The 26,020-nt window shown below is 50.8% G+C and overlaps 1 protein-coding gene across 2 annotated transcripts in view; it reads right to left on the reverse strand.

The window, feature by feature from the left end:
- The window catches only part of LOC140458862 (serine/threonine-protein phosphatase 2A 65 kDa regulatory subunit A beta isoform-like), a 48,214-nt gene that overhangs the window by 17,876 nt on the left and 4,318 nt on the right, over positions 1 to 26,020 (reverse strand). The window contains exons 3-9 of one of the 2 annotated variants that reach the window (XM_072553559.1): positions 25,200 to 25,300; positions 21,782 to 22,014; positions 15,719 to 15,866; positions 13,048 to 13,203; positions 9,271 to 9,385; positions 8,067 to 8,137; positions 2,588 to 2,722 (exon numbers count right to left, since the gene is read on the reverse strand). In XM_072553559.1, coding sequence (XP_072409660.1) covers positions 2,588 to 2,722; positions 8,067 to 8,137; positions 9,271 to 9,385; positions 13,048 to 13,203; positions 15,719 to 15,866; positions 21,782 to 22,014; positions 25,200 to 25,300 — 959 coding nt within the window. The remainder of the gene's footprint in view (positions 1 to 2,587; positions 2,723 to 8,066; positions 8,138 to 9,270; positions 9,386 to 13,047; positions 13,204 to 15,718; positions 15,867 to 21,781; positions 22,015 to 25,199; positions 25,301 to 26,020) is intronic. The other variant, XM_072553560.1, reaches the window with a different exon arrangement.

The raw sequence follows: 26,020 nt of genomic DNA on the forward strand, positions 1-26,020 counted from the left end.
CTAAACCCCTAATCATCTTGTACACCTCTATCAAATCTCCCCTAAACCTTCTTTTCTCCAATGAGAAAAGCCCCAAGTGCCTCAGCCTTTCCTCATACGATCTTCCTACCATGCCAGGCAACATCCTGGTAAACCTTCTCTGCACTCGTTCCAATGCCTCCACATCCTTCCTATAGTATGGCGACCAAAACTGCACACAATACTCCAGATGAAGCCGCACCAGAGTCTTATACAACTGCAACATGACCTCAGGACTCCGGAACTCAATTCCTCTACCAATAAAGCCCAGTACACCATATGCCTTCTTCACAGCACTATTTACCTGGGTGGCAACTTTCAAAGATCTGTGTACATGGACACCAAGATCCCTCTGCTTATCCACACTACCAAGTAGTCTACCATTAGCCCAGTAATCCATCTTCTTGTTACTCCTACCAAAGTGAATGACTTCACACTTAGCTACATTGAATTCCATTTGCCACCTTACTGCCCAGCTCTGCAACTTATCTATATCCCGCTGTAACCTGCCACATCCTTCTTCGCTGTCCACAACTCCACTGACTTTCGTGTCATCCGCAAACTTGCTCACCCAGCCTTCAAGCCCCTCCTCCAGGTCATTTATAAAAATGACAAACAGCAATGATCCCAAAACAGATCCTTGTGGAACACCGCTAGTAACTGCGCAAGATGAACCTATACCATCAACTACTACCCTCTGTCTCCTTCCAGCCAGCCAATGCCTAATCCAAACCTCTAATGCACCCTCAATGCCATACCTCCATAGTTTTTGCATTAGCCTGCCATGGGGTACCTTATCAAACGCCTTGCTAAAATCCATATACACCACATCTACTGCTTTACCCTTGTCCACTTCCTTGGTCACCTACTCAAAGAATTCAATAAGGTTTGTGAGGCACGACCTGCCCTTCACAAAACCATGCTGACTATCCTTGATCACATTATTCCTGTATATAAGAGAGTGTATATGTGTGTGAGTGAGTGTAGAGTGGTCTAAGTCTCTGAGAGGATGCCTCTGTGAGTGTGGGAGTGTGTGTGTCTCTGTCTGTGTGTGTGCGTATAGCACAATGGTGGTCACCTGTAATGTGACATGATCCCAGGCCCTCCCTATGGGTACCGAACTTAGCTATCAGCCTCTGCTCAGCCACTTTTCGCTGCTGCCTGTCCCGAAGTCCACCTTGGAGGATGGTCACCCGAAGGTCCGAGGCTGAATGTCCTGGACCACTGAAGTGTTCCCCAACTGGCAGGGAACCCTCCTATCTTTTGATTGTTGTGTGGTGCCCATTCATCCGTTGTCGTAGCCTTTGCTCGGTTTCCCCAATGTACCATACCTCCGGGCATCCTTGCCTGCAACGTATAAGATAGACAACGTTGGCTGAGTCACATGAGTACCTGCCATGTACAGGGTGGGAGGTGTTCCCACACGTAATAGTGGTATCTATGTCCACAATCTGACACACCTTGCAGCGTCCACTGTGACAGGGTTGTATGGAGTTGTCCTGAGAGCCGGGCAGCTTTCTACGAACAACGTATCTGTTTCAGGTTTGGCGGTTATTTAAAGGCGAGCAGTGGAGGTGTGGGGAAGGTCTTGGAGAGGCGCTCATCCTCATTGATAATGTGTTGCAGGTCACGAAGATCATGGTGTAATTTTTCAGCTCCTGGGAAATACTGAACAACGAAGGGTACCCTGTCAGTTGCAGCCCGTGTCTGTCTCCTGAGGAGGTCATTACGGTTCCTTGCTGTGGCACGTTGGAACTGGCGGTCGATGAGTTGAGCATCGTACCCCGTTCTTGTGAGGGCATCTCTGCGTACTTCCAGGTGTCCGTCACGTTCCTTCTCATCTGAGGTTTTGTGATTTACACATGAAAGGAGTGAAACTATCATGGTATTCAAACAGATGAAAGACTCAACGGACAATCAAGGTATTTTTCAGTGTATAATTTCAGTTACATCACACAGTAAATTTTTGCGATAAATTCTGTGCCTTAGAATTGTGTCCTCCACTATCACCTGATGAAGGAGCGATGATCCGAAAGCTCGTGTGCTTCCAATTAAACCTGTTGGACTATAACCTGGTGTTGTGTGATTTTTAACTTTGTACACCCCAGTCCAACACCGGCATCTCCAAATCAAGAGAAAGGGAGACAGTGACAGTAGAGAGAGAGATAGAGAGACAGTGACAGTACAGAGAGAAAGACAGAGACAGTGGCAATGGAGAGAGAGAGAGAGAGAATGACAGTGGAGTGAGAGAGAGACTGTGACAGTGGAGTGAGAGACAGTGAAATGCAGAGAGAGTGAGAGAAAGGGAGACAGTGACAGTGGGGGGAGAGGGAGAGAGAGAGGGAGAGGGAGAGAGACAGTGACAATGCAGAGAGATATAGTGACAGTGGAGAGAGAAAGAGAGAAAGAAGGCAATGGTGGTAAAGTAAATTGCAGCAAAGTGTCAAATCAGCGAGGGCACAGAGAGTTTGTTACTCACACAGTGAGCTGTTTATCTTGAACATGCTGCCTTAACAGGCAGTGGGAACAGGTTCAATAGGAACTTCTCGGCACACAGAGAGACACTCACATCATCTTTCAGCTGTGCGAGGAAGAGGGGCAGGAGATGTTCGATGGTGTTCTCCTTCCCCAGCATCGGAGACAAGCCCATAATAACAGCAGCTAGAGCAGACTTCACATGCTCATTCGCGTCCGATACCATGTCCTGTTTCAAGGCAGAACACAGCTCAGTGAGAACCATTCTGACTTTCCAGCTCAGAGTTAGACACGGAGGGCAGACGCCTTCTGTTTTGAGATTAAGCGCAGGTGGACTTAAAAGCAGGAGGTGATCATGTGTATATCCTTCCCTTGGACACATGGCCAAAAAGCTCCTGGGGGGAGGAGTTGCAGGGCAGGGCAGTCTGCTCCCCATGGGGCACTCCGGGCTCCAATATCTTGGGTGGCACGGTGGCTCAGTGGTTAGCACTACTGTCTCACAGCACCAGGGACCTGGGTTTGATTTCACACTCTGGCTACTGTCTCTGTGGGGTTTGCACATTCTCCCTGTGTCTGCGTGGGGCCCCTCCAGGTGCTTCGGTTTCCTCCCACAGTCCAAGGAAGTACAGGTTAGGATGCATTGGCCGTGCTAAATTGTCCCATAGTGTCCAGGGATGTGCAGGTTAGGGTGGATTGGCCATGCTAAATTGTCCCATAGTGCCCAGGGATGTGTAGGTTAGGATGGATTGGCCATGCTAAATTGTCCCATAGTGCCCAGGGATGTGCAGGTTAGGGTGGATTAACCATGTTAAATTGTCCCATAGTGTCCAGGGATGTGTAGGTTAGGATGGATTGGCCATGCTAAATTGTCCCATAGTGCCCAGGGATGTGCAGGATTGGGTGGACTGGCCATGCTAAATTACCCATCGTGCCCAGGGATGTGTAGGTTAGGGTGGATCGGCTATGCTAAATTGTCCCATAGTGCCCAGGGAAGTGCAGGTTAGGGTGGATTAGCCATGCTAAATTACCCATAGTGCCCAGGGATGTGTAGGTTAGGGTGGATCGGCCATACTAAATTGTCCCATAGTGCCCAGGGATGTGCAGGTTAGGGTGGATTGGCCATGTTAAATTACCCATCGTGCCCAGGGATGTGCAGGTTAGGGTGGATTGGCCATGCTAAAGTGTCCCATAGTGCCCAGGGAGGTGCAGGTTAGAGTGGATTGGCCACGCTAAATTACCCATAGTGTCCAGGGATGTACAGGTTAGGGTGAGTTGGCCATGGGAAATGCAGGGTTACAGGGATGGGGTATGGGTGGAATGGTTTTTGGACGGTCGGTGTTGATGTGATGGGCCAAATGGCCAGCTTCCACGCTGTTGAGATTCTATGATCTGTGTATCACATTTAAAAGGCATTCCAATCAATCTCTGCAACCCAGGATCACTGTGCCCCCCAAACCCCCTACCATGCCATGCCTGGAGCCAACAATACACTCCCACCCCCCCTCCATGTGACACTTCCCTGCTCCTATTAGAGGAGACACCCACTATTTACTGGGGAGGGCTACAGGAGGTTACCCTGAGTCACCCACACAGCTTGGTCAAAATTTGGCTGTGGAGGTCAGTATCCATGGGAACCAGAGCAGAGACTGGCAGACGGTATGGCTGAGGGCCCTCACAGTGGGAGGACTGTTCGAGAACAGGAGCCTGCTGAATCTAGAACCGGCCCTCAGCTGAAAATGGGGCTGCTGTAAGACGCAGGGCAAGGTCTGCCCGCGGGAGTTGCCAGAAATCTCTCAGAGACCAGAATGGTTCTGTTGGACGTTGCTACGAAAAGCCAGATCCAGCGTCTGCACACACACTGTGCTGGGGCCATGTCTGCCTGGCATAGAATGGGGGTGGCACTGGGAATCTGACCTCCCTCTAGGTGGCCGATGCCATCGAGGGACGAGGGAGTTGCACACCGAGAGCAGGAGCGATAAATGGGGACCCACCTCTCTGCTGTCAGTGACACCACGATGTAGAGATGGGAGAATATAGAATGAACAATACTGAACACACCTTGGGAAGATGAGTGTTAATATTCAACCACTGAAACAAATCCCTGGTCTGCGAATGGGTTCCACTCTGGAGTCCGTTCATAGGTCAGCTTGTACTCAAGTTGGAACACAGTGCAGAGCAATATAAAATATTTGTTTGAGAGTAACATTTATATGTCAGATCTTTAAAAGTACACCTCTATATGGTTCTTGTTCATAAGTACGAGTGTTTGTAAACCACACGTTGGTGATTCAGGGCCCCTGTAGATGGCATTTTGTGCTACGTTCACGCACTCTCTTTCGATCTGTCATACACTGGACTATTGGTGCTTTCCTTGGAGATTACCTTGAGCCCCTGCCCCAGACATTCTTATGCTCATATTGAACAGCAGTGCAGAGGCTCCCATTCACTGCTGAGAAATATATCACCTCTTTAAAACAGGAACGCAATCTAGATGGTTGGGTTTTGGTATTTAATCGATGGTGTAGCCTGTCCCATCTCTGTGATAGATGAATTCCCCTTTTCAAACTAAGCTTTGTGTTATACTTGAGCAACCCTCAAAAAAGCCTACAGAACCTGATCCCGATGTGCTGGCCAGGAAACTGAGCAGAAGATTATTGGTGTGCAGGGAAGGATTACAATCATTTATAATCTAATGACAGGGTATATGAGAGTTTTATTGCAGAGAAGTAAACATTCCCTTCAGGCCAGTGTTTAGCAGAGGAATGCAACACCATACTAAAGTATTTGTGTCCTACCTTGTTGCAGACACATGCTTTCCACAGTGAAGGTTTCATCACAGACATGCAACTTACAGCCAGTACAACACAGATACAAACTAGACTGAGCTTGAAACGTGTGCTAGTGCAGCTGAGATTGAGTGTTTAAGAGCACAACTATCAAAAGGCGATCACAGGAACATTGAGATCTGACAAAAAATTCCCCCAAAAAAAGGAAGGAGGCCACCGGAGGCAGCTGAAGGCATTGGGTAAGACACACTGGCGACAATTCTTCCTCTCCCTGCCCAAAGTGAAATAAAACGCAGCACCGGTATTTTTTTTCCATTCATGATAACAAAATTATGAAATTGCGACTGATTCACTGAAGAAACCAGAGCAGCTGTGAGTAGGGAGACTTCTATCACTGCGGGAAGAAATTGTTCCAACATGTCCTTCACCCGGACATCTCTCTGAAGAACAAAAATAAATGGACGGCAGAAATTTGGAAACCTGACTGAACGCATATTCGATATTAGGGGCCCAGAGTCCACTGATTAATATGCGACTGTATTAATGCAACTCAAGAATCCTGTGAACTTGTGCAACTGAAGGATAATCTAATTTATTAGATATAAGCGGTTTCACAGTGAGGGCATGTCTAGTAAGAGAGGAGAAACCTAGTTTCAAGAAAACAATCAACATGTGCAAAAGAACTGAGGTTGTAAATCAGCATCTGGAGCTGAGCGGAATCTCCCAGGCCCATAGAGCAGAACAACTGGGGAGCATGAGACAAAACTGGCATTAGACATCACACAAGGAAGAAAAAAACATGTCAAGCATGAAGCCAGCAGTCCATCACCTCTGAGCCAAGTTATTTTGCAGAAGTGCACGGCTAAAAAGTATAACAGCAGTTACCGAGGACCCCCGGAGAGAAACCAATCGAAGATTCTGATGAATCACGCTACACTAGATTACAGCAGATTGAAGGAGAAAGTGAGGACTGCAGATGCTGGAGGTCAGAGCTGAAAATGTGTTGCTGGAAAAGCGCAGCAGGTCAGGCAGCATTCAAGGAGCAGGAGAATCGACGTTTCGGGCATGAGCCCTTCTTCAGGAATGAGGAAAGTATGTCCAGCAGGCTAAGATAAAAGGTAGGGAGGAGGGACTTGGGGAAGGGTCGTTGGAAATCCGATAGGTGGAAGGAGGTCAAGGTGAGGGTGATAGGCCGGAGTGGGGGTGGGGGTGGGGGGTGGGGGGGGGGGGGGGGGGGAGAGGTCTGGAAGAAGATTGCAGGTTAGGAAGGTGGTGCTGAGTTCGAGGGATTTGACTGAGACAAGGTGGGGGGAGGGGAAATGAGGAAACTGGAGAAATCTGAGTTCATCCCTTGTGGTTGGAGGGTTCCTAGGCGGAAGATGAGATGTTCTTTCTCCAACCATCATGTTGCTATGGTCTGGCGATGGAGGAGTCAAAGGACCTGCATGTCCTTGGTGGGTTTCTCCAGTTTCCTCATTTCCCCTCCCCCCACCTTGTCTCAGTCAAATCCCTCAAACTCAGCACCGCCTTCCTAACCTGCAATCTTCTTCCTGACCTCTCCGTCCCCACCCCCACTCCTGCCTATCACCCTCACCTTGACCTCCTTCCACCTATATCGCATTTCCAACGCCCCTCCCCTAAGTCCCTCCTCCCTACTTTTTATCTTAGCCTGTTGGACACACTCTCCTCATTCCTGAAGAAGGGCTCATGCCCGAAACGTCGATTCTCCTGCTCCTTGGATGCTGCCTGACCTGCTGTGCTTTTCCAGCAACACATTTTCAGCAGATTGAGTCCAATCGACAGCTGATGAACAATTTGTGACTGTTTTAATGATGACTGCTGAAAGTGAACGTTATGTCAATATGACTCAACATAGTTATTCATGGTTATCCTCAGAGCCTAGTGCAATGTCTTGTTCAAATCAAGCAAACTTATTTTGAAATTTATTCATGCATGAGATGTGGGCCTTACTGGCTGGGTGTGGTATTTATTTATCCCGAGTTGCCCCCTTGAGAAGGTGGGGGTGAGCTGCCTTCTTGAACCGCTGCAGACCATGTGCTGTAGGTAGAGCCACACTGCTCTTCGGGAGGGAATTCCAGGATTTTGACCCAGCGACACTGAAGGAATGGCAGTATATTTCTAAGTCTGCCTAGGGAACGGCTTGGATGGGAACTCTGTGGTGTTCCCATGTACATGTCCTTGTCCCTCGAGAGTGGTGCGTTTAGCAGGCGCTGTCTAAGCAGCCTTGATGAATTTTTGCAGTGCATCTTGTTGATGGGACACACTGCTGCTACTGACCATCGGTGGTGGTGGAGGGAGTGCATGCTTTGTCCTGAATTGTGTCGAGCTTCTTGAGTGTTGTTGGAGCTGCCTCCATCCGGGGCAAGTGGGGAGTATTCCCTCACCCTCCTGACTTGTGCCTTGTCGATGGTGGGACAGGCTTTGGGGAGTCAGGAGGGGAGTTACTTGCTGCAGGATTCCCAGCCTCTGACCTGCTCTTCCAGCTACAGTATGTAAGTGGCTAATCCAGTTTGGTTTGTGGTGAATGGTAACCTCCAGGTAGAGCACAAGGTTAGATACAGAGTAAAGCTGCCTCTACAATGTCCCCATCAAACACTCCCAGGACAGGGACAGCATGGGGTGAGATACAAAGTAAAGCTCTCTCTCCATTGTCCCCATCAAACATTCCCAGGACAGTTACAGCACAAGGTGGGTACTGAGCAAAGCTCTGTCTGAAATCAGAGTGAAGTACAGGTAAAATGGCTGGGTTAAAGTTGAAATACTTACTTTAATAGTGGGCAGAATATGTGTCATTATAATCTGCTGCTGTCCCTCTGTAGGCAGATTCTCACAGAAATCTGAAAGAAACAGTGACTCATTGATAACCTTCATTAGAATCCTGAGCTGAAAATGTGTTGCTGGAAAAGCTCAGCAGGTCGGGCAGCATCCAAGGAGCAGGAGAATCGACGTTTCGGGCATGAGCCCTTCTTCAGGAATGATCCTTCATTAGAATCCTACCTCACATGATCCAGAAACCAAATGAATAACAAAGTTCGGGACAGATGATATCAATGGCCAAAATTCATCATCGAGCAGTACATTGAGCAAAAGATTTTGTGATTGAAAACTACACCATAAACCTTGAGGTGGACATTGCCATTGCCAATGGGGAGCTCTGCACTGTCGGAGGGTCAGTGCTGAGGGAGTGCCGCACTGTCAGAGGGTCAGTGCTGAGGGAGTGTCGCACTGTCAGAGGGTCAGTGCTGAGGGAGTGTCGCACTGTCAGAGGGTCAGTGCTGAGGGAGCGCCGCACTGTCAGAGGGTCAGTGCTGAGGGAGTGGGCACTGTTGGAGGGTCAGTGCTGAGGAGGTGCTGCACTATCAGAGGGTCAGTGCTGAGGGAGTGCCGCACCATCGGAGGGTCAGTGCAGAGGGAGTGCTGCACTGTCGGAGGGTCAGTACTGAGGGAGGGCCACACTGTTGGAGGGGCAGTGCCGAGGGAGCGCCGCACCGTCGGAGGGTCAGTGCTGAGGGAGCGCCGCACTGTCGGAGGGGCAGTGCTGAGGGAGCGCCGCACTGTCGGAGGGTCAGTGCTGAGGGAGTACCGCACTGTCGGAGGGTCAGTGCAGAGGGAGGGCTGCACTGTCGGAGGGTCAGTGCAGAGGGAGTGGGCACTGTCGGAGGGTCAGTGCTGAGGGAGTGGGCACTGTCGGAGGGTGAGTGCTGAGGGAGTGCCGCGCTGACGGAGGGTCAGTGCTGAGGGAGCACCGCACTGTCGGAAGGTCAGTGCTGAGGGAGTGGGCACTGTCGGAGGGTCAGTGCTGATGGAGTGCCGCACTGTCGGAGGGTCAGTGCTGAGGGAGTGCCGCACTGTCGGAGGGTCAGTGCTGAGGGAGTGCCGCGCTGTCGGAGGGTCAGTGCTGAGGGAGGGCCGCACTGCTACAGGAATTTGCAGCTTCTTTCAAAACAGTAAACTGGAAATGGACCCTGACCTTTGATCTTGTTCGCAGCGGATGCCCGCACCTCCGCTTCACAGTCTTTCAGCAGGTTCTGGAAGGCTGGCACCAGGTCCTTCTTGGTAATCTCTGGCCCGATGGCTTTCTGCAACTGTTCAAGACAAAGAGTCAAAATGATGGGGAGAACAAGGTTGAGTGTGTGTTGCTGGAAAGGCATAGAAGGCCAGGCAGTATCCGAGGAGCAGGAGAATCAATGTTTCAGGCATAAGCCCTTCATCAGGAATGAGGCTTGTGGGCCAGGGGCTGAGAGATAAATGGGAGGGGGTGGGCTGGGCAGGAAGGTAGCTGAGAATGCAACAGGAAGGTGAGGGAGGGTGGAGCGGATAGATGGGAAAGGTGACAGACAAGTCAAGAGGATGGTGTCGAGTTGGAGGCTAGGGACTGGGAAAATGTTGGTGGGGGGGGAGGGGAGGGGAAATGAGGAAGCTGTTGAAATCTACATTAACCCCATGTGGTTGCAGGGTCCCAGGCGGAATAGGAGGCATTCTTCCTCCAGGCGTTGGGTGGTGACGGTTTGATGGTGGAGGAGGCCCAGGACCTGCATGTCCTTGACGGAGTAGGAGGGGGAGTTGAAATGTTCAGCCACTGGGCGATGGGGTTGCGGGTGCGGGTGTCCCAGAGATGTTCTCTGAAACAATCCGTAAGGAGGCGTTCCTGTCTCCTCGATATACAGGAGACCACATCAGGTGCAACGGATACAGTAGATGACATTGGTCGAGGTACAGGTAAATTCCTGTCGGATGTGGAAGCATCCTTTGGGGCCTTGGATGGGGGTGAGTGGGGGAGGTGTTGGCACAGGTTTTGCACTTCCAGCAGAGGCAGGGAAAGGTGCTGGGTGTGGGGTGTTGGGGGACGATGGGGAGAAGGACCAGAAAGACCTGAAAAAGCTTTTAAATCTCAATGTCAACCTCATCCATTCTCCTCCCCAGACAGGAAGGGGTTAAATCACAGGATGGGTCATAATGCCAGCCTGGTGTTTGCTGAGACAGATCCCAACCGGAGTGACTGGTTTCAGTTCTGAATCGTGTCGCTCTGAAGGGAAAAGGCAGCCTTGGAAGTGGAGGTGATAGAGGATAGGAAGGAGGTGGGGGCTGCAGTGCAGGTCTACCAGAACAAATGCACAAAACCTTAAGGTGTGTCTTTGTAACAGGACTTGTCTTGTTCCCTGCAGAAGTCTAGTTTGTACTGATCCCACCTCCCCCAGAACAGGTCCCCTTGCACCATCTCTTCAGCCATGTAATCATCCAATGTATCCTGCTATTTCTATTCTGACTGATATATGGATCTGGTAGTACTCCTGATATCACCACTTTTGTGGTACTGGTTTTTAACTTACTTCCTAACTCCCTATATTCTGATTTTAGGACTTCACCCCACAATCACTGGCTATTCACCCTCTCCCACCAAAATGTCCTGAAGCCACTTTGAGACATCCTTGACCCAGCACCTGGGAGGCAACATACTATCGTACAGTCTCGTTTGTGGCCTCAGAAATGCTTACCTATTCCCCTGACGATTGAACCCCCTACACCAATTGCATTCCCACACTTCTTACACCTCCCTGTGCAGAGAAAAATAAAATAATTTTAAAAATGACCACAGAAACCCTCAAGGGTATCAGGGAGAGGTGGGCACCATGGAGTGTGGAGAATTTTATTTCCCCCTCTAACACTATTTTGATTTAATCCCCGCCCTCCCCTCCACTGTTTGATCACACACCATTGCCCTTTGATGTGAAGGGCAGGGCTTGTCACTGACCACTTTGGGGTTTCCTTTCTTCCTGGTGGTGGAAATTTGAATAAAGATTCGTACACCTTGTGTCTCTCACTGTGTCTCACGCCTGCACACACACACCATGGGTGCTGTGGAAAAAAATAAACTCTACCACAGTTAGGTGGTAGTGTGGGGAATAAAATAAAAATTAAATTAAAGTATGTACATGGGAACCCTCAAGGCTTTCAGGAAGAGGTGGGCAACATGGGGTGTGCAGTGTTTTATTTCCCCCTCCCATTCTATTTTGATTTAATCCCTGCCCTCCCCTTCACTTTTTTTGATTACTTTGGCATTGCTTGATGTTAAGGTGGGCACTGCTTGTCACTGGTCACTCAGGTGTTCCCTTTCTTCCTGGTGGTGGAATCTGAATGAAGATTTCCGCACTCATTGTCTTTTTTTCCACTGTGTCCAACACCCGCAAACACATGACATGAGCGCTGGGGAAAATAAGCACTACTGCCGTGGCCGTTATGTGGGGGGGATTTTTTTTTTAAGAATCTGCTCAGTTCAGTGGACTGTGCATTAGTGAGATGGACGGTGACTTGGTGACTGGACCTGACCTCTTTGCCGATTGGATTGGGCCTTCATGTGTAGGTCAGGAGCTCAGTGTGGGCCAGGTGCTCAGCATGTGATGTTATGATTAGATTAGATTACTTACAGTGTGGAAACAGGCCATTCGGCCCAATAAGTCCACACTGACCCTCCGAAGAGCAACCCACCCAGACCCATTCCCCTTTATTTACCTCTTCACCTAACACTACGGGCAATTTAGCCTGGCCAATTCACCTAACCTGCATATTTTTGGACTGTGGGAGGAAACCGGAGCAAAACCACGCAGACACGGGGAGAATGTGCAAACTCCACACAGACAGTTGCCTGAGGTGGGAATTGTGAGACAGCACTTCAAATCTTAGGCTTGTGAATTGAACTTCAAATCTTAGGCTTCATATGAATGCATTGAAATGTATTTGTAATTTTAATATACTGGAACAAGTTTTTTTTTGAAAGAGTCAAATGCATGAGGTTTGATTTTCTCTGTCAAACTCAAATTAAAAAGAAATCACCAGGGGATTCAGAATCTCCTCAGTTCAGGGGACTGACTCTGAGCTTGGCTGGACACAGCCAGTGGACTGTGCATGTGTAAATAAAGGGTGACACGGTGACGGGATACTGTCCTCTGCGCAGTTATTCCAACAACATTCCACAATGGATTCATTATCATCATGAGGCTCAATTACACATATTTTTGATGGTTGGGTTTAAAATGATTGAACAGTTTCAAGCACTCGAATGTTTCCACTGGAGGTAGAGTGAAGGACTTCCCCAAGTAACAGACTGGATGGAGCAAACCCAACTCACCCAGTAAATGACTCAGGCCAGGAGGCATCAACTGAAGTGTTTAAGAGTGAGGGTGATACATGGATGTGGGGTTTTGAGATTCAGGTTAATGGAAACCAACAGGTTAGATGGAGTAAAGATGTAGTTCAGTCACAATCTAATTGGTTGAAGATAGAGAGTTGAGAGGGCTGCATGGGGTCTTCTCCCAGTTCAGTCCACCAGGCTTGAAGGCCTTAATGGCCTCCAGTTCCTGTGTAACAGACTCGAGGAAGGGGCTGAATGGTCTCCTGCGGTCCCTGTGTAACAGGCTCAAAGGTGGGGGGCGGGGGGGAGGTGGTGAGGGGGGAGGGCAGTGAAGGGCCTCCTGCTGTCCCTGTGTAACAGGTTTGAGGAGGGGGCTGAATGGCCTCCGATTCCCGTGTAACAGGCTGGGGGGAGTGCTGAACGCCCTCCTGTTCCTGTGTTACAGACTCGAGGAAGGGGCTGAACGGCCTCCTCCTATTCCTACATAACAAACTCAAGGAGGAGGGGGCTGAAGGGCCTCCTGTTGATCCTTTGGAACAGGCTTTGGGGGAGTGGGGTGGGGGGGAGGATGTACCAACTCAGATCTTTTGTCCTGCCCCGAGCCCATGCCCAGCTTACCTCGGTAAACTTGTCTGCCACCATGTAACGCACGCGCCAGGATTTGTCCTCCACTGCTTGGCGCAGGGTGGGCATCACCAGCTTCTCCACCTCTTCACGTTTCAGCAGTTGGGCAATGCTGACGCAGGCTTCCACTGCCAGCAGCCGCACAGAGTCCTGCGGAGGAAGGGCCAGACGCAGCGGTGTCAGCAACAGCGACGTCTGGGAAGCAGCTAACTGCACTCAACCGTCGTTGGCCGTGGAATATCAACACTTACTGCAAACCGTCACGGTCTCTTTCCCTGAGAACAGCGACCCTCACTTGCAGCATGGGTTCACTGGACTGATCTCTGGAAATGGCTGGTTTGCCCTATGGGAGACTGAGGAGACTGAGCTTGTATTCTCAAGCTTTTCGGTGAACAAGAGGTGACTTGTCTTTTTTTTTGAAGCGTACAGAGTTCCTCCAAGACTCAACAGAGTTGAGGGAGGAAGATGTTTCAAAAAAGCCCACAGAACTGCGGACGCGGGAAATCAAATCTAGGTGGCTCAGTGGTTAGCACTGCTGCCTCACAACGCCAGGGACCCAGGTTCAATTCCAGCCTCGGGGTGACTGTCTGTGTGGAGTTTGCACATTCTCCCCGTGTCTGCGTGGGTTTCCTCCGGGTGCTCCGGTTTCCTCCCACAGTCCACAGGTGTGTAGGTTAGGGTGGATTAGCCATGCTAAATTGTCCCATAGTGCCCAGGGATGTGTAGGTTAGGGTGGATTAGCCATGCTAAATTGTCCCATAGTGCCCAGGGATGTGTAGGTTAGGGTGGATTGGCCATGCTAAATTGTCCCATAGTGCCCAGGGATGTGTAGGTTAGGGTGGATTAGCCATGCTAAATTGTCCCATAGTGCCCAGGGATGTGTAGGTTAGGGTGGATTAGCCATGCTAAATTGTCCCATAGTGTCCAGGGATGTGTAGGTTAGGGTGGATTGGCCGTGCTAAATAGTCCCATAGTGTCCAGGGATGTGCAGGTTAGCGTGGTTTGGCCATGCTAAATTGCCCCATAGTGCCCAGGGATGTGCAGGTTAGGATGGATTGGCCATGCTAAATTGTCCCATAGTGCCCAGGGATGTGCAGGTTAGGGTGGTTTGGTCATGCTAAATTGTCGCATGGTGCCCAGGGATGTGCAGGTTAGGGTGGATTGGCCATGCTAAATTAGCCCCATAGTGTCCAGGGATGTGTAGGTTAGGGTGGATTGGCCGTGCTAAATAGTCCCATAGTGTTCAGGGATGTGTAGGTTAGGGTGGATTAGCCATGCTAAATTGTCCCATAGTGTCCAGGGATGTGTAGGTTAGGGTGGATTGGCCGTGCTAAATAGTCCCATAGTGTCCAGGGATGTGCAGGTTAGCGTGGTTTGGCCATGCTAAATTGCCCCATAGTGCCCAGGGATGTGCAGGTTAGGATGGATTGGCCATGCTAAATTGTCCCATCGTGGCCAGGGATGTGCAGGTTAGGGTGGATTGGCCATGATAAATTGTCCCATAGTGCTCAGGGATGTGCAGGTTAGGGTGGATTGGCCATGCTAAATTGTCCCATAGTGCCCAGGGATGTGCAGGTTAGGGTGGATTGGCCATGCTAAATTGTCCCATAGTGTCCAGGGATGTGCAGATTAGGGTGGATTGGCCATGCTAAATTGTCCCATAGTGTCCAGGGATGTGTAGGTTAGGGTGAATTAGCCATGCTAAATTGTCCCATAGTGCCCAGGGATGTGCAGGTTAGGGTAGATTGGCCATGCTAAATTGTCCCATCGTGTCCAGGGATGTGCAGGTTAGGGTGGATTGGCCATGATAAATTGTCCCAGAGTGTCCAGGGATGTGCAGATTAGGGTGGATTGGCCATGCTAAGTTGTCCCATAGTGCTCAGGGATGTGCAGGTTAGGGTGGATTGGCCATGCTAAATTGTCCCATAGTGCCCAGGGATGTGCAGGTTAGGGTGGATTGGCCATGCTAAATTGTCCCATAGTGTCCAGGGATGTACAGATTAGGGTGGATTGGCCATGCTAAATAGTCCCATAAAGTCAAGGGATGTGCAGGTTAGCGTGGATTGGCCATGCTAAATTGCCCCATAGTGCCCAGGGATGTGCAGGTTAGGATGGATTGGCCATGCTAAATTGTCCCATAGTGCCCAGGGATGTGCAGGTTAGGGTGGATTGGCCAGGCTAAATTGTCGCATGGTGCCCAGGGATGTGCAGGTTAGGGTGGATTGGCCATGCTAAATTAGCCCCATAGTGTCTAGGGATGTGCAGATTAGGGTGGTTTGGCCATGCTAAATTGTCCCATAGTGCCCAGGGATGTGCAGGTTAGGGTGGATTGGCCATGCTAAATTGTCCCCTCGTGCCCAGGGATGTGCAGGTTAGGGTGGAGGTTAGGGTGGATTGGCCATGCTAAATTGTCCCATAGTGCCCAGGTATGTGCAATTTAGTGTGGACTGGCCATGCTAAATTGTCCCATAGTGCCCAGGGATGTGTAGGTTAGGTGCATTTGTCAGGAATATAAGATAGGGGGATTGGTCTGGGTGGTTTATTCTTTGGCGGGTCGGCGTGGACATGTTGGGCCAAATGGCCTGGTTCCATACTGTAGTGATTCTATGAAATAGCCTCATGACCCGGTGTCTTGCCCTCGGGGACTGAACCAGCTGCCAGGTACCTGCTCGTCAGAGGCCAGCGTGGTGAACATTGGGATAATCTCAGACTTCAGGTTCTCCAGCTCCAGGACCTTGGCAAACTCGCCCAGTTTGGAAGCAGCTGCTCGGCGCACCATGGGAGTGTCATCTGTGCACAGGTTCTTAAAATTCCTGCAGGTGGTAGCAGTCAGGAGAGAGGTCAGGTAGGCACGAGAGGGGAAAGGTCAAGTGGGCACGAGAGGGGAAAGGTCAAGTAGGCACAAGAGTGGAAAGGTCAAGTAGGCACGAGAAGAGAGAGGTCAGGTAGGCATGAGAGGAGAGAGGGGTCAGGTAGGCACGAGAGCGGAGAGGTCAAGTAGGCACGAGAGGAGAGAGGTCAGGTCGGAATGAGAGTAGAGGGGTCAGGTAGGCACGAGATGGGAGAGGGGTTAGGTCGGCACGAGAGGAGAGAGGTCAGATAGGCACAAGTGGGGAATGGTCAGGTAGCCACGAGAGGGGAGAGGTCAGATAGGCACGAGAGGGGAGTGGTCAGGTAGCCACGAGAGGGGACAGGTCAGGTAGCCACGAGAGGGGAGAGGTCAAGTAGGCACGAGAGGATTGAGGTCAATAGGCATGAGAGGGGAGTGGTCAAGTAGGCACGAGAGGATTGAGGTCAGGTAAGCACGAGAGGAGAGAGTTCAGGTAGGCACGAGAGGAGGGAGGTCAAGTAATCTCGAGAGGAGAGAGGTCAGGCAGGCACGAGAGGGGAGTGGTCAAGTAGGCACGAGAAGATTGAGGTCAGGTAGGCACGAGAGGAGAGAGGGGTCAAGTAGGCACGAGAAGATTGAGGTCAGGTAGGCACGAGAGGAGAGAGGTCAGATAGGCACGAGAAGATTGAGGTCAGGTAGGCACGAGATGGGAGAGGGGTTAGGTCGGCACGAGAGGAGAGAGGTCAGATAGGCACAAGTGGGGAATGGTCAGGTAGCCACGAGAGGGGAGAGGTCAGATAGGCACGAGAGGGGAGTGGTCAGGTAGCCACGAGAGGGGACAGGTCAGGTAGCCACGAGAGGGGAGAGGTCAAGTAGGCACGAGAGGATTGAGGTCAATAGGCATGAGAGGGGAGTGGTCAAGTAGGCACGAGAGGATTGAGGTCAGGTAAGCACGAGAGGAGAGAGTTCAGGTAGGCACGAGAGGAGGGAGGTCAAGTAATCTCGAGAGGAGAGAGGTCAGGCAGGCACGAGAGGGGAGTGATCAAGTAGGCACGAGAAGATTGAGGTCAGGTAGGCACGAGAGGAGAGAGGGGTCAAGTAGGCACGAGAAGATTGAGGTCAGGTAGGCACGAGAGGAGAGAGGTCAGATAGGCACGAGTAGGGAGTGGTCAGGTAGCCATGAGAGGGGAGAGGTCAGATAGCCACGAGAGGGGAGAGGTCAGGAGGTACGAGTGGGGAGAGGTCAGGCAGGCACGAGAGGGGAGTGATCAGGTCAGCACGAGAGGAGTGAGCGAGGTCAGGTCGGCACGAGAGGGGAGTGGTCAGGTCGGCAGGGGAGGAGAGAGGTCAGGAAGGCACGAGGAGGAGAGGTCAGCTAGGCACGAGAGGGGAGAGGTCATGGAAGGCACGAGAGGGGAGAGGTCAGGTTGGCATGAGAGGAGAGATGTCAGGAAGGCACGAGAGGAGAGGGTTCAGGTAGGCACGAGAGGGGAGAGGTCAGGTAGGCACGAGAGGGGAAATGTCAGGTAGGTACGAGAGGGGAAAGGTCAGGTAGGCACGAGAGCAGATAGATCAGGTAGGCACGAGAGGAGAGAGTTCAGGTAGGCAGGAGAGGGGTGGGGTCAGGAAGGCACAACAGGGGAGAGGTCAGGTCGGCACGAGAGGGGAGAGGGGTCAGGTAGGCACGAGAGGGGAGAGATCAGGCAGGCACGAGAGGGGAGAGGGGTCAGGTAGGCATGAGAGGGGAGAGATCAGGCAGGCACGAGAGGGGAGAGGGGTCAGGTAGGCACGAGAGGGGAGAGGTCAGGTAGGCACGAGAGGGGAGAGAGGTCAGGTAGGCACGAGAGGGGAGAGGTCAGGTAGGCACGAGAGGGGAGAGAGGTCAGGTAGGCACAAGAGGGGAGAGGAGTCAGGTAGGCACGAGAGGGGAGAGATCAGGCAGGCACGAGAGGGGAGAGGGGTCAGGTAGGCATGAGAGGGGAGAGGTCAGGTAGGCACGAGAGGGGAGAGGTCAGGTAGGTACGAGAGGGGAGAGAGGTCAGGTAGGCACGAGAGGGGAGAGGTCAGGTAGGCACGAGAGGGGAGAGGGGTCAGGTAGGCACGAGAGGGGAGAGGAGGAGAAACAGGCACAGAGAAACCACACACCGTAGGTGTGTCAAAGTGCAGGATTCGAAACAGTAAAAATACACAAGTCACGTTAAAAAGGCACAATTTGCATTACGGACAAAAAACATACACACTTATGTACAACACAAAACTGTTTTTTAACACAAAACATCAAGGATTTACTTATTATTTAGGTCTTGAGGAGGTCTTGTGGATTTGAGGAAGTCTCTTACTCAAAGTCAGAAGATTTGGTTTCCAGTCCCATTCCACAGTTTGATGTACAAGAAAGATCTAAACGCAGCCTCCCAATTTCAGGGCAACCGACTGATCCTTTCAATTCTTGTCTCTGGCAGGGTCAATTCCTCACCAGGAGAAAGTGCTGACTGCAGAGGCTGGAGATCAGAGTCAAAAGGTGTGGCGTTGGGAAGGCACAGCAGGTCAGGCAGCACCCGAGGAGCAGGAGAGTCGACGTTTCGGGCATAAGCCCTTCATTAGGAATGTGGTCATTCTTGACGAAGGGCTTATGTTCGAAACGTCGATTCTCCTGCTCCTCGGATGTTGCCTGATCTGCTGTCTTTTTCTAGAGCCTCATTCTTTGACCCCAATCCCTCATCAGCTCAATCAGCTGGATGTCAGATTCGTGCAGAAACCACGGGGTTCGATCCCGGTTCTGGATGGATTCAGGACTTGCCACCCTGGTTGGGGTTAGGGGGTGGTGTTAGGGCTGGGGTTTGGGACTGAAGGAGAGGAGCAGGGTATTTCTGAGGCTTGAAATCCATGCCTGTCCTTGGGAACAGCCGGTAACAAGAGTGAGTCCCTGCCGTTGCTGGCCTTGGTGCTGAATCGAGCAGCCACAACCGTTCCAGGCTGTCTGTTCCTGAGCAGTTTCAATCAGAAAAAAGGCGACTGTGGAAAGGAGCCACTGGATTGTTCCCACCAACCCCGCTCCCAAAATGAAACTATGGCAAATGAAAAATTGGAGGAGCCAGAAGTCAGCGGTTTAATCTTATGCAAAGTGGTGGGCACGTTTCCAAAAACAATTATTTAGGGGAGAATTAATCGTCAAATGGAAAGAGGTGAGCATTTAGGAAGAGGCAGTACGGATTTCTTAGGGCGAATCATGTTTAACTGACCTGCTGGAGTTTTATTAGAGAGTGCATCAATGAGGGGAACGCTGCTGATGAGGTGTACATGGACTTTTCGAAGGCTTTCGACACAGCGCCACACAACAGGCTTGTGAGAAACGTTAAAGCTTGTGGAATAGAAGGGACAGTAGCAGCGTGGATACAAAATTAACTGATTAGCTGATAGTTTCCTGCTGATAGGAAAAGGGTTTTTGCCAGGGTTGGAGGGAGAGGCTGAACAGGCTGGGGCTGTTTTCCCTGGAGTGTCAGAGGCTGAGGGATGACCTTGTAGGGGTTTATAAAATCATGAGGGGGCATGGATAGGGTAAATAGACATGGTCTTTCCCCTGGGGTAGGGGGAGTCCCGAACTAGAGGGTGAGGGGGGAAGATATAAAAGGGACCTAAGGGGCAGCTTTATCACACAGTGGGTGGTGTGTATATGGAATGAGCTGCCAGAGGAAGTGGTGGAGGCTGGTACAACTGCAACATTTAAAAGGGTATATAAACAGAAAGGGTTTAGAGGGACATGGGCCAAGAGCTGGCAAACGGGACTAGATTGGTCTGGTCGGCCTGGACGAATTGGACCGAAGGGTCTGTTTCCATGCTGTACATCTCTGTGACTCTATGACAGATCAAAGATTCTCTTTCAGGTCGGGGGAAGATTTGTACAAAAGTTGTCCAGGGGGGTCAGTGTTGGGAGCATCGCTTTTCCTGTTGTATACTGATGTTCCAGATCTTGGTGCACAGGGGGCCATTTCAAACTTTGTGGATGGAAACATTGTAAACAGCAAGGGCGATAGTGTTCAACTCCAACAGGATGTAGACATGAGCAGTTAGTGACAGTTAAACCTCAGTGTGGAGGAGTGAAAGGTGGGATAAACATGAGTAGACAATATCAAATAAGGCTGCAAGGGGTTGCAGGAGTAGAGAAACTTGATCTAGGGTGGCAGGACAGGCAGAGAGTAAAACTTACTGTATCCTGAGATTTATTAATAGGGAAATAAAGGGAATGCTAAATTTGTTAGTTCAGTTGTTAGACCACAAGTGGAGTATTGTGTACAGTTGTGGATGCCACATTCTCAGAAGGATGTGAACACATGAGCGAGAGTTGAAAACAGACTTGTTAGAACAGCTCCAGGGATGAAAAATTTTAATTATGAGGACTGACTGGAGAGATTGGGACTGTTCGCCTTTAAGAGAAGAAAGCTAGAAAATCTGACAGGATTTTTAAAAAAGTCATGACAGAGTAAATTAGGGAAACTGACCTTGGTTTTTAAGGGATCAAGAACGAATGAGCCTGGATTAAAAGTGATTTGTGAATGTGATGTGAGAAAAGAAGCATTTTCAAAAAGCAGGTAGCTAGGGTCTGGAATGGGATAGCTGAACAGAAACGGGCAAACATCTGGGGGGGAAATGCAGGAGAACGGCACTAAGTCAGAATGGGCACTGGGGACTTGGTGAGGATACAATGGACCAAAGGGCCTCCGTTCAACACTGCAACAATTCTGTTACCAGCGTCTTTGAGAACAGAAAAGCTCATTCATCCTATCGGCTTGGTTTATACCTGCGCCCACGTCCTCTTCATCTTCCCTCACATCACCATCTCATACCCTTGCTTTCTTCTTCATGTGTTTATCCAGCTTCCCCCTTCAATACAATTCAGCCGTGGGATCGAGTTCCAACTTCTCCCCAACTCCCTGTGGGATCGAGTTCCAACTTCTCCCCAACTCCCTGTGGGATCGAGTTCCAACTTCTCCCCAACTCCCTGTGGGAGTGAGTGCCAAATTCTCCCCAACTCCCTGTGGGAGTGAGTGCCAACTTCTCCCCAACTCCCTGTGGGAGTGAGTGCCAACTTCTCCCCAACTCCCTGTGGGAGTGAGTACCAACTTCTCCCCAACTCCCTGTGGGAGTGAGTGCCAAATTCTCCCCAACTCCCTGTGGGAGTGAGTGCCAAATTCTCCCCAACTCCCTGTGGGAGTGAGTGCCAACTTCTCCCCAACTCCCTGTGGGAGTGAGTGCCAACTTCTCCCCAACTCCCTGTGGGAGTGAGTGCCAAATTCTCCCCAACTCCCTGTGGGAGTGAGTGCCAACTTCTCCCCAACTCCCTGTGGGAGTGAGTGCCAACTTCTCCCCAACTCCCTGTGGGAGTGAGTGCCAAATTCTCCCCAACTCCCTGTGGGAGTGAGTGCCAACTTCTCCACAACTCCCTATGGGATCAAGTTCCACATTCCCCCCCCCCCCAAACCCGCCATGGGATGGAGTACCATATTCCTTCCCTACTCCCTGCAGGAGTGAGTCCCAAATATTCCCCTATTCCCTGTGGAAGTGAATCCTACATTCTCCTCACTCTCCGGGGAAAACATTTCTCCTGGATTCCCGGATGGGATTCATCAGGGACGGTCTTACAATTGAGGCACTGGCTTCTGGTCCTCATTCTTCTTCTCACCTGCCACCTTTCCTATATTATACTGCAACCTCACTTCCTCAATGCCTGGGAAAGCCCTTTGGTGTGTGGCCTGTAGTGTCGAGACATACTCTGGAAATTCAGGCGTAGCTTTCAAACAAAATTCTCAAAGTATTGTCTCTGACATTCGCCCAGGAGGACCAGAACATCAAACCCTCCCGAGGCCCACAATGGCCTATTGCCCCACTCTCATCGGTACTTACAGCCTCAGCTCTGCCTTGACTGGGTTGGAGACACGCTGGTAACACACACTGAAGAGGCCACAGGCTGATGTCCGGGAGGTGAACCAATCACCGCTGGCCAGCCGCTTCACCAGCGGCACAAAGTACCGCTCCAGATCAGATGAGGAATGCTCCTTGGAGATGGTTCGCAGGGACTCCACTGCTTTGTCCCGTACCACTGTCTCCTCCACAGTGGCCAGGCTCTCGAGGGGAGGCTGGTACAGGGGAAGAACGAGAGGCAGCATCAGACACAGTAACACCCTGTCTTTTCCAACAACACCATCACCATTATGTTGGAGAATCTGTATCATTTGTATGGCACAGAGATACACTCATGGGGCTGAATGGCCTCCTCCTGTTCCTGTGTAACTGGTCAAAAGGGCTGAATGCCCTCCTCCTGTTCCTGTTAACAGGTCAAAGGGGGCTGAATGGCCTCCTCCTGTTCCTGTGTAACAGGTCAAAGGGGGCTGAATGGCCTCCTCCTGTTCCTGTGTAACTGGTCAAAGAGGGGCCAGAATGGCCTCCTCCTGTTCCTGTGTAACAGGTCAAAGAGGGGGCTGAATGGCCTCCTCCTGTTCCTGTGTAACTGGTCAAAGAGGGGCCAGAATGGCCTCCTCCTGTTCCTGTGTAACAGGTCAAAGAGGGGGCAGAATGGCCTCCTCCTGTTCCTGTGTAACAGGTCAAAGAGGGGGCTGAATGGCCTCCTCCTGTTCCTGTGTAACTGGTCAAAGAGGGGGCTGAATGGCCTCCTCCTGTTCCTGCGTAACTGGTCAAAGAGGGGGCTGAATGGCCTCCTCCTGTTCCTGTGTAACTGGTCAAAGAGGGGGCTGAATGGCCTCCTCCTGTTCCTGTGTAACTGGTCAAAGAGGGGGCAGAATGGCAGCCTCCTGTTCCTGTGTAACTGGTCAAAGAGGGGCCAGAATGGTCTTCTCCTGTTCCTGTGTAACTGGTCAAAGAGGGGGCTGAATGGCCTCCTCCTGTTCCTGTGTAACTGGTCAAAGAGGGGGCTGAATGGCCTCCTCCTGTTCCTGTGTAACTGGTCAAAGAGGGGGCAGAATGGTCTCCTCCTGTTCCTGTGTAACTGGTCAAAGAGGGGGCTGAATGGCCTCCTCCTGTTCCTGTGTAACAGGTCAAAGAGGGGGCAGAATGGCCGCCTCTTGTTCCTGTGTAACTGGTCAAAGAGGGGGCTGAATGGCCTCCTCCTGTTCCTGTGTAACTGGTCAAAGGGGGCTGAATGGCCTCCTCCTGTTCCTGTGTAACTGGTCAAAGAGGGGGCTGAATGGCCTCCTCCTGTTCCTGTGTAACTGGTCAAAGGGGGCTGAATGGCCTCCTCCTGTTCCTGTGTAACAGGTCAAAGGGGGCAGAATGGCCTCCTCCTGTTCCTGTGTAACAGGTCAAAGAGGGGGCTGAATGGCCTCCTCCTGTTCCTGTGTAACTGGTCAAAGGGGGCAGAATGGCCTCCTCTTGTTCCTGTTTAACAGGTCAAAGGGGGCAGAATGGCCTCCTCCTGTTCCTGTTTAACAGGTCAAAGGGGGCAGAATGGCCTCCTCCTGTTCCTGTGTAACAGGTCAAAGAGGGGGCAGAATGGCCGCCTCCTGTTCTGGACTGGACCGGACTGCCTTCATATTTTAGGCCTGGGAAATGTAGAGTAATTGGGTCGGGGAATGGCCTCGCAGGGTTACTCTTCAGAGGGTAAGTCTGGACTTGTTGGGCCAAATAGCCTGGTGAATCTGAACTGCATCGAATCATAGGGACGTACAGCATGGAAACAGACCCTTCAGTCCAACTCGTCCATCCCAACCAAATATCCTAACCTAATCCAGTCCCACCTGCCAGCACCCGGCCCATATCCCTCCAAACCCTTCCTATTCATATACCCATCCAGATGCCTCTTAAATGCTGTAATTGTACCAGCCTCCACCACTTCCTCTGGCAGCTCATTCCATACACGTACCATCCACTGCGTGAAAACGTTGCCCCTTAGGTCTCTTTTATATCTTTCCCCTCTCACCCTAAACCTATGCCCCTCTAGTTCTGGACTCTCCCACCCCAGGGAAAAGACTATGTCTATTTATCCTATCCACTGCCAAGATGAAATATCCTTCCTCAGTTACAGTGCCTGGAACTTCGACCCAAAGTGGGCATCTGACCTTGGTCTGCAGAGCACCAATTATCATTTCAATCTTCTTATAATCCCGTTGCCTGGACAGAAAAGATGTTCTTATGTTATCCTTTGATTAAACCGATTCCTTGGAGCTAGTGTTTAGTGACTTCTCTCCTTGCCTTCATTGAAACCCATTTGGGAATATCAGGCATCTTCTTGGCAGAAGGGGAAGATGGGTGGCACAGTGGCTCAGTGCTTAGCACTGCTACCTCACGGCGCCAGGGACCCGGGTTCAAATCCAGCCTCGGGCGACTGCTGTGTGGAGTTTGCAAATTCTCTCCTTATCTGTGTGGGTTTACTCCAGTGTCCTCCCAGGTCCGAAGATTACGGTTACGGTGGATTAGCCATGCTAAATTGTCCCATAGTGCACAGGGATGTGCAGGTTAGGGTGGATTGGCCATGCTAAATTGTCCCATAGTGCACAGGGATGTGCAGGTTAGGGTGGATTGTCCATGCTAAATTGTCCCATAGTGTCCAGGGATGTGCAGGTTAGGGTGGATTGGCCAAGAGACATTGTTCCATAATGCCCAGGGATGTGCAGGTTAGGGTGGATTGGCCATGCTAAATTGTCCCATAGTGTCCAGGGATGTGCAGGTTAGGGTGGATTGGCCATGCTAAATTGTCCCATAGTGTTCAAGAATGTACAGGTTAGGGTGGGTTGGCCATGCTAAATTGTCCCATAGTGCCCAGAGATGTGTAGGTTAGGGTGGATTGACCATGCTAAATTATCCCATAGTGCCCAGGGATGTGCAGGTTAGGATGGATTGGCCATGCTAAATTGTCTAGGAGAAAGTGAGGACTGCAGATGCTGGAGATCAGAGCTGAAAATGTGTTGCTGGAAAAGCGCAACAGATCAGGCAGCATCCAAGGGGCAGGAGAATCGACGTTTCAAACATGAGCCCTTCTTCAGGAATCCTGAAACGTCGATTCTCCTGCCCCTTGGACGCTGCCTGACCTGCAGCGCTTTTCCAGCAACACATTTTCAGCTCGTGCTAAATTGTCCCATAGTGCTCAGGGATGTGCAGGTTAGGGTGGGTTGGTCATGGGAAATTACCTCATCGTGTCCAGGGAGGTGTGAGTTGGGTGCATTCATCAGGGGAAATGTAGAGTAATTAGGTCGGGGAACAGGCCTGGCAGGGTTACTTTTCGGAGAGTAAGTGTGGACTTGTTGGTCCAAATGGCCTGTTTTCACACTGTTGGGATTCTATTCTATAGAGAAGTTACGTTAAGACTCACCAACAAACAGTTGACATGTGTTGGGCCTCCTACAAGGGGAGTGAAGGATCCAAGTTGTTCAGCCAAGGCCAGCAGAACTTCATCCTCATCATATATGGTATCTACAATATGAAATGGATAGGTTTGTGTTCACTCAGAATCCTCTGGGAATGAAAACACAGCCCTGGAAGTAAAACCATTTTGTTCAATTTGCATTTGAGTTTTAATTAGATCGCTTTGGCTTAACTGAACAGAATTCTGGTTTCCATATCCTCAGTTAGACCACATTAGAAGCGCTGTGCACAGTTCCGGTCTCCGTATCCCTCAGTTAGACCCACACTCGGAGCACTGTGCACAGTTCCCGTCTCTGTATCCCTCAATTAGACCCACACTCGGAGCACTGTGCACAGTTCCCATCTCTGTATCCCTCAATTAGACCCACACTCGGAGCACTGTGCACAGTTCCTGTCTCTGTATCACTCAATTAGACCCACACTCGGAGCACTGTGCACTGTTCCAGTCTCCGTATCCCTCAGTTAGACCCACACTCGGAGCACTGTGCAGTTCCAGTCTCCGTATCCCTCAGTTAGACCCATACTTGGAGCACTGTGCACAGTTCCAGTCTCGGTATCCCTCAGTTAGACCCATACTTGGAGCACTGTGCACAGTTCCAGTCTCTGTATCCCTCAGTTAGACCCACACTCGGAGCACTGTGCACAGTTCCAGTCTCCGTATCCCTCAGTTAGACCCATACTTGGAGCACCGTGCACAGTTCCAGTCTCTGTATCCCTCAATTAGACCCACACTCGGAGCACTGTGCACAGTTCCTGTCTCTGTATCCA

The sequence above is a fragment of the Chiloscyllium punctatum genome, chromosome 34, assembly GCF_047496795.1.
Source record: "Chiloscyllium punctatum isolate Juve2018m chromosome 34, sChiPun1.3, whole genome shotgun sequence".
NCBI lineage: Eukaryota > Metazoa > Chordata > Chondrichthyes > Orectolobiformes > Hemiscylliidae > Chiloscyllium > Chiloscyllium punctatum.